The sequence below is a fragment of the Populus nigra genome, chromosome 4 (genome assembly GCF_951802175.1).
Source record: "Populus nigra chromosome 4, ddPopNigr1.1, whole genome shotgun sequence".
NCBI lineage: Eukaryota > Viridiplantae > Streptophyta > Magnoliopsida > Malpighiales > Salicaceae > Populus > Populus nigra.
In genome coordinates, this window is record NC_084855.1 from 21,774,344 (window position 1) to 21,787,769 (window position 13,426).

Sequence of the window (13,426 nt, forward strand, 5' to 3'; positions counted from 1 at the left end):
GCAAAAAATGGAAGGGAGGGAGCTGCTGCAGAGAGGAAAGAACAGCTGCTGTCACCGGGCTCCCTCAGCCACCGACCACCGTCACAGCCAGCCGCCGCGACATCAACGCCACCAGGAGCACAAACACAGCAGCACTGCCCACGCCATAGTCAGCCTTCCTCAGCTTATCATCTTCCTCTCACCCATTGCAGCACCATTGAAGAAAAGGCAGCAACTTACGCCTCTGCACGGGGAAGAAGAAGAAGAAAATAGCTGCTGTCATCAAGCGTCCTCCCCACTACCACCAGCACCATCAAAGCTGCCAAACAACAGCAGAACCACCGCGAGAGGGAAGAGCGTCGTGAGAAACAGAAGAAGAAAAGAGAAACAGAGGAGAACAGAGTAGGGAAAAACATAGAAGAAAGGCCGACCACCCTCCCGGCCATCCTTCGGTCAGCAACCGCCAGCAGCACCGCCTTCAGAGCCACCACAGGTCAGCCCTCTGACCCTTATCTCTGTTTACTGTTCATCGCCTTGCATGCAGAACGTGCACTGTGCACGTTCTGCAAGCAAGAAAATAATTACCCAGTTACTGTGTGCACAGTAACTGGCTAATTAATTAACGGGTTATTGTTCACCTGCATACCAACCCCAGTTACTGTACAGTGAACAGTAACCAGGCATGTGGTTTTGGGCTGGGCTGAGTCCAGCCCTGTAGAAAGCAGGCCCAATTTATTTTGGGTTGATTTCGGCCCAGTTTCCTTTTGGGCCGGGTCTGGCCCGTTCGAACAAAAAATCTTCAAAAATTATTTCAAAAAATATGTGATTTTCTGTAATTTTATTACTATATTTTGATCAATATCGGTTTGTATTTTTATACTGTAAAGATACAAATCCGGTATTAAAATACCCGGTTTTTGTCAAGTTTTCAAAAAATGTTTTGTTTTCATGCATACGGCCTAGTCTCTCCAATATATATATATATATATATATATATATATATATATATATATATATATATATATTATAACATCAAATTTTCACACAACAAAGGAAATTTCAAAACAATATATGTATTAGCATGCATTTTGGCTTTAATAACCAGTTTTTTCAAGCCATGAGAACTAGGCCAATATTTCAAAAATTCTAAAAAAATCTTTTTGTCTTCTTTTAGTATCTGAGATTATGAATTTATACATAAAACGTATTCTTGATATTAAAAATATGGTTTTTTACATAGACGTTAGAACGGTTAGGTTTTACCCGATAAGATAAGGATCTCCTTATTGAGGAGGACTTTTCTTGAACCATAGACAGACCAACAACTAGAAATATAATAACACCTTAGCTTTTTATCAGACAATAAAACAATGCAGCTTACCTTAGGTATGGTGTATTTGGGGTGCTAATAACTTCCCTTTACGCAACCAGTCCCCGTACCCGATCTCTGAGACCAGTTAGGGTTCCTAGTGACCAAAATACTAGGTGGCGACTCCCATTCCATTTTCCACCAATAAGAGACTAGATTTTCTTGTCCCCCCATATGTGCCAGATAGATACCATACACACTTCCTAGATTTAAAGTGGGATATCCGCCGCGATGCCGCCCACGTGCGACAAGATGATTGGATGATTGTTTGGTTATGGTTATGGAATGTGTGGCAGGGTCTAATATGGTTAATGGTTTTTTCTTAGGTCTATTTTAATTTGATTTGGTTGTGATTTTAGGTGAGGTTTTGTTATTTTATGGTTGTGATTTTAGGTGAGGTTTGATTATTTTATGGTTGTTCTTTTTTTAGTTAATGGAGAATTGGTTTGGGTGAAGGTAGTGATAGTTTAAAGCTAGGGAAATTTTATGTGTTGTTGATGGAGGCTTGAGAGGTTACGTGTGAAAATTGAATATGTTTCTTAGGAGAAACCATGAGGGGTAGAGAGATGATGTTTTTCAATATTGTTCTTTGTATGAGTTTGGTTGGGAGAAAAACAGGTTTGGTTAGGAGACTTTGAGAAAAGATGGAAGGCAGTGGGTTGGATGATGAATTGAAAGCTGTAACAATAGGGTTTTTCTAGTGTTCTCCTCTTATCTTTTTGTGTTGTTCTTATAGCTTTTATTATGGAAAGGGAGGCATGGGTTATAAGCTGAGAATCTAGAAATTCAATTGGTGATTGTAACTGAAAATTTTAGATTTTTAATGGTTATTGTAAATAAGAATTTGAGTTTTAATTGTTGAGTGAATTTGAATGAACTTGCTGGGTTTTTAGGATTGAGGGGTTTATCATGGAGAATTGAAAACAAATCAATTTGGGAGCTAGAATTCTTGAATTGAAAGGCTAGATTTTGGATTTGAGTTTTTAGGTTTAATGTCTAATTTAATTGCATTACTTAATTTAATTCAATTAAAGAATTGGACTGAATTGAATAAAATTAAGATTTAATTGGATTGGATTGAAAAATTAGACTAGCTTAATTGGACTGAAAATAATTGCACTAAAACGAAGTTGGATAACAATTCAATTAGTCCCTAATATATATTTTCCTTTTAATTACAATCCTTGGCTTTTTGGTTTTTTTAATTTTATTCAATTAGGGTTTTAAATCTTGGATTTTCTTTCAATTTAATCTCTAAATTGAATTGATTGATTTTTCTAGTTTGTCTACTTTTCATTTTAGTATTTGGTTTCTAAAATTATGCAATTTTAACCATTGTTTTCCCAAATTAAATTTTTTTAAAATTAAGCCTGTAATTGACTTTTTTTTAATTTGATCATTTGTTTCAAATTCATCCCTGGTTCTTTAATTTACTTTATTCTTAATCAAATGAAATCCTTTATTTCTTCTACATTTTTCCAATTAAGTCTTCAATTGTAACCCAAGACATTTTATGGTTTTTTTCTAAACTTTCCAAACTCAAACCTTGACTTGTTAAACTCAATTATATGTTCAATTTTTCTCCTAATTATGTTTGTTTGTTTTTATCTTTTAAGCTTTTTTATTTTTCATATTATTATTTTTATTATTTTTAAAAAAATTAAATGAATTTGACAAAATGATTAAAATTGACTGAATATATTAAAAAGGCCATTTTTGGAATTCTTTTTTTAAATATAAAAAAATAGGGGATTAAAAATTAGGTTATGACACACCTATCTAAGGATTGTGTCGCTGCTAAGACAAATCTAGACAACTATAATGGTCTTACAGATCCTAAAGAATATATATAAAATGTAAGAAGAATCTTCAAAGTTACAACAAAGAGCGATTTTTGTAGTTCTGCTAAGTGTGGTATCACAACTTTGCTCTTGGCTCTATCCTAAGCCTTTACAATCTGTACATTAAACTCATCTCTTGTTTAAGTACCAACATTCCAGTTCAAAAGAGCATGATCAAGCTCTTTACTATTATACAATAAGGAGATGAAATTACTATGGCATATCTCTAAAGTTTCAATAAAAAAATGCTAAGCATGGAGAACCTACTTGAATTCATCACCATTAAAACCCTGATCAGTAAAGTCTATAACTACTTATTATAGGAACGCATGTACACTCTCAATGAAAAACGCTTATCAACATAAAACTAGTAATGGAGAATTATATTAAAGTAGAGAAAGTTAGTGTGCCTAGGCAAAGTCACCATATCTCTAGATGGTAGAATCTCCACAACGCCACTGGTCTTTTATTAGAACATCAAAAAGGACCACTAAAAGGCACATTTATGATTGCCAAACATTCCTCAAGCTCCTGACCACACCTCTCACCATCACACGTGTTGAGGTATTGACCACCATCAAGGAAAAGGATTTCATGCAATACTTACCACCAATGAAAAGTGATTCAAACACAAGAAACCTTCACAAGTTATGTATCTTTCACCATGATCATAGGTACAACATAAAGGAGTGCTATACACTAAAAAGAATAAAAAGTTTAATCTCCACAGGATACCTTTAACAATTTGTGAAGAAAGAGAAGCAATCCATATGATGCATTGTTGGAGATAAGATAATTTTTCAAAAATTATATCTTTATTGTCTTTTGAATTTTTCAAATAGAAAATAGTAGTGTTTCTTCATCTCTTCATGATAATATCCATATCCCCATTAAAGTTTTTCAGGTCTCTAGGATCATTTATCTCTAAAAGGATCAGGGATCCTTCTTTAGGTCTCCATGACCACTTACCTCTAAAAAAAAAAGGACAACTTGTCTCTAAAAAAAGGATTAAGGGTCATTTTTCAGGCCTCTATGCCCACATGTCCCCAAAAGGATCAACATCCTTCTCCAATCTTTATGGCTGCTCATACACATACCATATTATTTACTTTCATCCTTACTTTTAAGACAACTTCTCTTAAGAAACAAGAAAATTAAAACTCTTCTTTATCTTACAAAAACAAGAATAAAAGTCTTGAGCATGAGACATTAACATAACAACAACAAAAAAGCACTTGTCCTTTATTTAGGCACAACCACAGTAACATTTTCATACAAACAGTTATAAAAGGCAATTGTTTTCGGTAAGTATTTTTCCCCCATTTTTATCAGTTAAAGTACTTCAAACATGTTTATTTAAAAGACTTAGGGGCAAATGATGAAGCATATTAATAATAATAATAAAAAGATAGAGATTGTTTGCAATAATCTAAATTGAACCTATCTGGCTTATAATGGGGTTGCTTGCAGCGACTCAAGTTGGCCATGGCTAGCTTAGACAAGGTCTATATACAGTAGCCCATAGTAGGGCCTTCTTGGCCCATACCAGGTTTTCCATCTTTGCTAGCCCAGACCCGGGTTACTTCGCTCCTTCTCTCCTTTATCTCTCCCTCTCTCTCTCTTTTCTTCCCTACTCTCCCCCAATCTTTCTCTTCTCTTTTTATTTATTTATTTTTCTTACTACTATTAACCTTTTGTTAACCTACTTACCCAAACACATATTTCAAAATACTTCTATCCTGGAGCATGCATCACCCATCACACACTACACCACCCTTCCTTGCTAATAAATAATTTCTCATTAAATTGTTTAGGCCAAACTTTCCACCTTAAGCCTACTTTACACCAACTTTTCAGGCATGCCACCTTTATTACTAGTGACTTACTCTTAAGTGTCAACCTATCCACCAATGGTAAGTGTTGTACGCTAAGTATTCCACTTTCCAAGGAAATAGATATTCCCATCACTTTTCCCTCTCCACCAAGTAAGCTCTCCAAAAGGTAAGGTTATGTCATCTCTAGTATATATAAACATCATTAGATACCATGTCAAAATAGATATCCTAAAGACAAGCCACACAAGACCATACATGCTCACTTAGACTCACTCAAGTATATTTATATTATTCACTACAAACACTCTTTCCACGTATATATTCCTTTTATATTTTTAACTTAAGTATTGAAGGGTCCTAATCCTAATAGATAACTTGTTTTATAAGTCAATTACCAGTCTAGTACTCATCCAAGGAAGCCCAATCTATTTGAAGTTTTTAACGACTTCATCACTTATAATAAAGTTAAGAAGTCAACAAATAAAAACTTATGACCCCAAAAGATTTTTTTTCTACACAAAAAGGAAGTGCTTATCTAAACCCATAAAAAAATATTGCATCACTTACAGCTAATTTCACTCACAACCCTATTCAGTCTCTTGCCCTAAACCACTAATGTTCTCTCTTTGTGAGATTCTTATGTGTATTTCAAGCTTGAAAATTATTCTAATTTTTATTGTTTATGCTCCTCGTCTCTAAATTTATTTTTTGTCGAATTAACAGTTTGTTTGCCTAATTTCCATGCCTATAAAGATTTTGAATTCATCTCTATTAAAAATCTGAATTCTTATCGTTGTATTGTGATTAAAATTGTTACCAATACATAATAGTATTGAAATTCTATTGGCACCTAAATTCATGTGTACTAATTGAATTTTTGTTTTAAGAATTATTATATATTTAAGGTTATAGGTTTATATTTGTGTTTGTAGAGGAACTAAGCTTTGTCCAAATAGGTTTACTTGGGTTGTGTTCGTTAAGTGTCCTAAAACAAAAATGACACACACACACACACACATATAGTTAAAATGACAAAAATAAATCTATGTCGGAGATATTTTTGAAATGAATTTATATATTTTTAAAATAATAATTACAAAGAGATGCCCTCTTTGTTTCTTTTTTCCTCCTTTTTTTATTCTGCACCTTGCCAATAACATTTGTACCAATTATGTTCACACTTTCAGAACATAAATTTAAGTTGGAGATGACTGCATTGACTTGTAGATTTGGGATTTCGTTGTGTTAATAATATTTTTAATGATTATTAAATTCTTCTTTTTTACTTGCCTAATGATACAGCTGAAGAAAATACAAGCATGGGAAGCAAGGCATGAAGCTGGGCTGATCAGTGGGTTTCAGGACGTTTTGATGGAGAAGATGATGACAGACTCCTGGCCAAAAAAAAAAAGGGATAGCAATGGGAACACTCGGAAGAAGATGGCGGAGGTCAAGGCAGCAGCTGCAGCAGGATTTGACACGGCCAAGGCAGCAGCTCAGTAGGCAAACGCGGAACTTTAGTGGGTATCAAATAGGTCAAGAACCAGTACCAGAGCAAGTGTTCAAAATAAATTGTAGAGCTCTGAGTGTGGCCTAGTCAAGTAGGCTAGAATCTGGATGGTAATAGAATGGTATTCAAGATAGCTAGTCATTTCCCCTGGACATGATCCACAAATCAATGGAGATGCATTTACTTACAGAATTCTTTCATTGTCTTTTTACATTGATGCAAATTTCTCTTCTTTTTTTTTTATCTATCTGATCAATAAGCAAAAATGCCTTTCGAACTCTTTAAAATTCAAATAAGCTTATCTCAAGTTATTCGGTCAAATGTCATCCTTGTAACTTAATTTCTGACAACTTCCATATATTGAGCCCAGCTGGCGTCTTGTGACAGTTTTCAGTAGAATCAGCTCAAAGCAAGGTCGTTTTGGGTTGATTTTGACAGAGCAAAGAAAGCAGATGGATATCATTCGAACCACAATTCCCAGGGCATCATTTATTTATTCATTCATTCATCTTCTAACGACCATGTTCAAGCATCAACGCAAAATAACCAGTCAGGCACATGCATAACGAACTCAACCAGCCATGAATCACCCACAGCATGGCATCCACTCAGCACAGATTGAAATAAATAGTAACGAACACAAATTGGAGAATAGTTCACTTAATATAGACAGCCAATTATCCGAAGATAAAAAGAAAAGTCAGAGATCAGTGTTTACTTGGAGAGAGCAGCAAACAAGGGAGGTAGTAAAGAATTTACAACTAATCTAGCTTCTTCCTTTTTTATTTCTTTTGCGTGGCTTGATCACACAGATGTGTCATTGCGACATTTCAATACACCCCAAATGTGTTTTCACCGCTGTATGTCATGTAAAGAAATCCATCTTCATCCTTGTTTTCCTCGTATATTGCTGACATCATGGCAGCTGCGACAAAGCAACCAATTTTCACATCACAAAGTCTGTTAAACAGGCAATGTTCATATGTTCTGAATCAAAATGCATTAAATGTTATCTCACCAGTAGGTGGTAGAATATTCTTCACGAAGATGAAAATAGCCTTCTCTGGACTGAGCTTGATCCTTTTCCGGACCACGTACACAAATTGGCCAACAGTGAGATCAGCAGGAACCAAGTATCTACTCATCCCAAAGTTACAAATTAATTTCCATTTAAAAAAAAACAAGATAATGGAAAATGTGAAATATATTAGTTAGCACACCTCACAAAGTCCCACTCAGCACCTTCCAACCATTTAACAATTCATAGAATTTAAAGAGAGTTATGTTTCTCTTATCATTCAGCTGGGAAGCTAATACACAAGCACATATAAGAGTCCAGTCTCAAGGAAATCCTGTCTCACATCTCTTTCCCTTGAAGCAGTTACGAAACACACATTACATTTTGCCCTTGTTAATTGAGAATCGTATCAGTGGCTGCTGGTGTTTTACTGGTCTACCGATCCCCAATAATTAATTCTCGCTGACCATGTCCTATAGGGATCAATAAGTCAATAGCAACAAGTCCTATTTGAAGAGGCTCATTTACGGAAGCCCTCAAAATAATATGGAGCGGGCGATTCGATTAACCAAGATTCAGAAAATGAAATTGCACCTCGATCATCAAAAAGCTTAACAAGGGAATTTATAACATGACCCGAAAAAAAAAAAAACCCTAATACAAGCAGTCCATGGTAACAAAGAGGTGGGGGACTAACTTTTTCTTGTCAATGTCAGGGACATCACTCTTCTCAGCCCTTTCCACAATCACCTACACAAGATAATAGTTAAAACGTCAGACTAAAAGGAAGACCGTCCGAGCAGCAACGAACAAATACGCAAAAATAAAACGGTTAAGAACATACAGGAATTCTATCAGGATATTTGTCTCTGATGCGACCAGCTTCTGCCTGCCTCCTCTCTATCATCCAAAACACCACAATCATTAAATAATATAATTCCACACCGTTCTACTAACTCATCTTAAAAAAAAAAAAAAAAAAAAAAAAAAAAAAAACACTAGGTTAACCAATTGATCAGAATTAAGACAGATGTCATAATAAAAGTTAAGAGTTTCTTAGAGAAATAACCGAGAGGGTGTTCCATCTTAAAGGAGCTTCTAGCCATCGCCATGATCTGCAATTTTATTTTATTTTATTTTTGTCAAGGAGAGAAACTTGTTTCTGTGACGGATCAAAGTAAATTTAAGAGAGAGAGAGAGAGATTGTACGTTAACGTACCGATATTGAGAGGAGGAAGTGTTTGGAGATCAGAATTCAGATCCGGAACGAAGGAAGACGGAGAAAAAAGGGGGAAAAAAGGGAAAAGATAGCCTGCAAGCAAGGACAAGAGAAAGGAAACTCCTCCCACACTCGCTCACCCTTTTTATTATTTTGGCTGTTTATCCTCTACCCGCCTCCCTACACTAGTTTGTGTAGACAACACGTAAACTATCCATGTTTGTTTTAGGTCCATTTATTTATAAAAAAAATAAATTTTAAAAAAAGTTATTTTTTTTTAAAAGTGAATTATTTTTGAATATTTGATAATGTCATAAAAAATAAATTAAAAAATACTTTCTAATATTTACTTATATTATAAAAAATAAGCTGAAAAATAACTTATTAATGATTTATTTTTTTTCAAGTTTATTAAAATAATGAGGTATAAATTTTACAAATTAAAAGGTTGAATAAGAATGAAATTGGAAAAAATATAATTTCATAAATTATCTCAAATAAAATAAATAATAATAAAAATAATGGAGATCAAATCTAATAAATAAAAAATTGAAAGATGATGAAATTAAAATAATAATAATTACAATTTCATAAATTATTTCAAATAAAATTAGTAACAATCAAAAGAATGAGGAATAAATTTAATAGATAAAAAATTTCAATTAAAAAAATAAAAAGAAAAAAGCAAATAACAATCATAAAAATAAGGAATATCAAAGTTAATATAAAAATCAAATTTTAAGAGATGAAATTAAAAACAAATCAAACAAAATATATTATGGAAAATAAGTTGGAAAAAACTTTCTAGTGTTTGCTTATATTATGAAAAATAAGCTGGAAAATAACTTATTAATTTTTTATTTTTTTTTCAAGTTTATTAAAATAAAGAAGAACAAATTTTACAAATTAAAAAGTTGAATAAGAATGAAATTGGAAAAAATCTAATTTCATAAATTATCTCAAATAAAATAAATAATAATAAAAATAATGGAGATAAAATCTAATAAATAAAAAAATTGAAAGATAATGAAATTAAAATAATTATAATTATAATTTCATAAATTATTTCAAATAAAATAAGTAACAATCAAAAGAATGAGAACCAAATTTAATAGATAAAAAAATTCAATTAAAAAAAAAATAAGAAAAAAGAAAATAACAATCATAAAAATGAGAAATTCAAAGTTAATATAAAAATCAAATTTTAAGGGATGAAATTAAAAAAAATCAAACAAAATATATTACGAAAAATAAGTTGGAAAACACTTTCTAGTGTTTGCTTATATTATGGAAAATAAGCTGGAAAATAACTTATTAATATTTTTTTAATTTTATTAAAATAATGAGGAATAAATTTTACAAATTAAAAAGTTAAATGAGAATGAAATTGGAAAAAATCTAATTTCATAAATTATCTCAAATAAAATAAATAATAATCAAAATAATAGAGATCAAATCTAATAAAAAAAATTGAAAGATGATGAAATTAAAATAATAATAATTACAATTTCATAAATTATTTCAAATAAAATAAGTAACAATCAAAAGAATGGGTACTAAATTTAATAGATTAAAAATGTTAATTAAAAAAATGATAAGAAAAAATCAAATAACAATCATAAAAATGAGAAATATCAAAGTTAATATAAAAATCAAATTAAATCAAATTTTAAGAGATGAAACTAAAAAAAAATCAAACAAAATATATGATGGAAAATAAGTTGGAAAACACTTTCTAATGTTTGCTTATATTATGGAAAATAAGCTGAAAAATAACTTATTGATGTTTTATTTTTTTCAAGTTTATTAAAATAATGAGGAACAAATTTTACAAATTAAAAAGTTGAATGAGAATGAGAATGAAATTGGAAAAACTCTAATTTCCTAAATTATCTCAAATAAATAAATAATAATCAAAATAATGAAGATCAAATCTAATAAATAAATAAAATTAAAAGATAATGAAATTAAAATAATAATAATAACATGTTCATAAATTATTTCAAATCAAATAAGTAACAATCAAGAAAATAAGGATCAAATTTAATAGATAAAAAAATTCAATTAAAAAAATAATAAGAAAAAAAAGGAAATAACAATCATAAAAATGAGGAATATCAAAGTTAATATAAAAATCAAATTAAATCAAATTTTAAGGGATGAAATTAAAAAACAATCAAACAAAATATATATCAATCAAAAGTTTAAGGATTAAATTTGATATAATCAGCAAATAATATGATAGTTTTAAATTTTTTACAACTTCTAGAAAGTGTTTTCCACCCAAAATAAAAGAAAAACACTTTCCTGAAAATCAAGCCAAATTTTTCTTTGACTAGAAAGTGTTTTCTATTGACCAACTTTTTTAATGGCAAATAAACATGAGAAGGTTTGTAAAGTGATTTCTAGGAAACCATTTTCCAGGCAAACAAACACCCACTTAGATATTGTTAATTATTATGGATGAAGTTATTTTTCAAAGTATTTTTTATTTAAAAATAATATTTTATTTTTAATTTTTAATTTTTTTTATATTATCATACTAAAAATATTTGAAAACATCAAAAAAAAATAATTTAAAGTAAAAAAAAAAAATATATTTTTTTAAAAAAATATTTTTGAAATATAAAAACAAATAAGCTGTTAAACAATATCGTTTTCAATCATTGCATGTTAATTAGAAAATGGGTTAACATTAACTTTTTTTAAGTTTTATATTTGATCATGGGTTATTTTTATCTTTTATTGTCTCATTTCAAAATAAAGTGGCATTTTCTTTTTTAGATAATAACAAATAGAAAGATGGGTAATCTATCTCATATTAAAAGATATAAAATGTTTTATTAACATGACACCATTATTTTTATGTTAAGATAGAGGTTTATCAATCACATGTTTTGACTTATTAGTGAGATTCATGCAAAACCCATTGAATTTAGATTTTTCCAAGATTAGTGAAAAAACTAGGATACTAAGGTTACCCCACAAATATCTTATTAGACTCAGAAAATTCTCTAATATTTAAGTTAGCACATATGTAGGAAGAGGGAAGCCTTTAAAGTGATGTTATGTGTGTTTACTAAGAAGATGTGAGCTCCTAAATTAAAACCTTTTACTTTATGACTCATTGATATTTATATAATTATAAGCCACAACAACTTAAAAGAATATTAAGCTAATAGTGTTAGGTTTCTCAAAACACATAAATGTAACAAAAACAATAATTTTAAAAAACAATTAGAAGTCCTAAGGGTCTCTTAGATAATTTCAGGTTATTTAAGGTTCGTGTGGAGATTATCTAAAAATATTATCTTCATTCACGATTGGAGATCTCTTACGAACCTTTTAAGATAGAGTAATTATTATACCTTTAATGTTAGCTCTTTTCTATATTTTTGAGGTGTATTTAATCATGTCATATCTTTATTTATCAAATAATCAGAATAAGGTATACTATTCTATTTATAGAGAAAACTTGATAACCCAATAAATTATAAGATATCATTTTGGCCCTTGAAATATATCACATATTATTTCCGGGTAGTTTTAGAAATTAATACAATCAAGTCATTACTTGATTTTTCTATGTCTAAAATTATAATTTTCTCTGTATTAATTTTACTTAAAGTCTTAAATTTCTAAAACTTATTAATAATAAAGTTACACTTAATTAATCATCATAGTTTAAAGTCTTACTTGTTGTTCTTTATGTTTGTAATCCATTAGGTTTTCTAATATATTGACACAAATATAAATCACAATTCTAATCAAAATGGAATTAAATAAGTTAAATAATTTAACTTATTATCAATTTAAAAAATTGATTAATTTATATTTTAATATTAGGAACAACACCTAGCAATGTGTCATAATCCCTTAAATATTAAACAAGTCATAAATGGTTTAACTTAACTTTTAATGACTAGTTTCTTAATATAATTATTATCACTTCATCAAGAATGTTTTGATTTGGATGCTTGAACATGAAATGTATCTGTTCTGACAAATCATATATGTTCTTAACATTATAGTCATTGACTTTTTGAATAAGATTTTAAATTATTTTCAAACATCATTTCACCTTGCACAAGGATTCCACAATCAATACTATTTAAGAATAAGTGAAACATTTTTTTTCTAATTCACTTATAGTGATGAATCTTCTCTTGATCACTTAAAAATCTTCATATAGTTCATGTTATACTTAATATTTGTTTATTTTTTACCTTTTATTAAGGCAACATGCAGTCAGGATCAAAACAATATTTTTTTAATAAGATAACTTAATGATACCAATCTAAGAATCACTTATATAATTGTCATGTGAGTATTTTCATACACATGTGTGATTTTTTTCATATGAAATCCTCATACATGTCAATTTAGTATACATGTCATTTAACAAACATCTATATATTAGTTTCAAATATTCCTCATACATCAACTTGCAAGAGCAACTACTTCATTTCATTAAAAAAAAGAATATAATATGTATCGATCTTAAAAATTATAATTAATATCAAGTCTTAATTGAACATTGACTAGTAGCATTTAGAAAAAAAGCGTTGATGCAATAGGAATCTTATAATTATAATCATTTTATAATTTTTTTTGTAAAGCATTTTTTTTCCAATGACTTTATCTTTACTATATAT

At 30.0% G+C, this 13,426-nt stretch overlaps 1 protein-coding gene across 1 annotated transcript; it reads right to left on the reverse strand.

The window, feature by feature from the left end:
• Positions 1 to 7,178: 7,178 nt before the first annotated feature.
• On the reverse strand, positions 7,179 to 8,928 carry LOC133691187 (autophagy-related protein 8C-like). The gene is made up of 6 exons (XM_062111583.1): positions 8,772 to 8,928; positions 8,622 to 8,667; positions 8,397 to 8,452; positions 8,250 to 8,302; positions 7,553 to 7,671; positions 7,179 to 7,459 (listed from the first exon to the last, which is right to left on the reverse strand). Exons 2-6 carry the CDS (start codon positions 8,662 to 8,664, stop codon positions 7,365 to 7,367), a joined length of 366 nt encoding a protein of 121 aa, XP_061967567.1. The 5' UTR covers positions 8,665 to 8,667; positions 8,772 to 8,928; the 3' UTR covers positions 7,179 to 7,364.
• Positions 8,929 to 13,426: the final 4,498 nt, after the last annotated feature.

Bases quoted from the DNA above. Each gene is read 5' to 3' on its own strand.
- LOC133691187 (XM_062111583.1), bottom strand. From the start codon at position 8,664: ATGGCGATGGCTAGAAGCTCCTTTAAGATGGAACACCCTCTCG. The intron at 8,453-8,621 runs GTTATTTCTCTA...TTTGGATGATAG, and splicing joins TAAGATGGAACACCCTCTCG to AGAGGAGGCAGGCAGAAGCT. The intron at 7,672-8,249 runs GTTAGTCCCCCA...TGGGATGAGTAG, and splicing joins CCTGACATTGACAAGAAAAA to ATACTTGGTTCCTGCTGATC.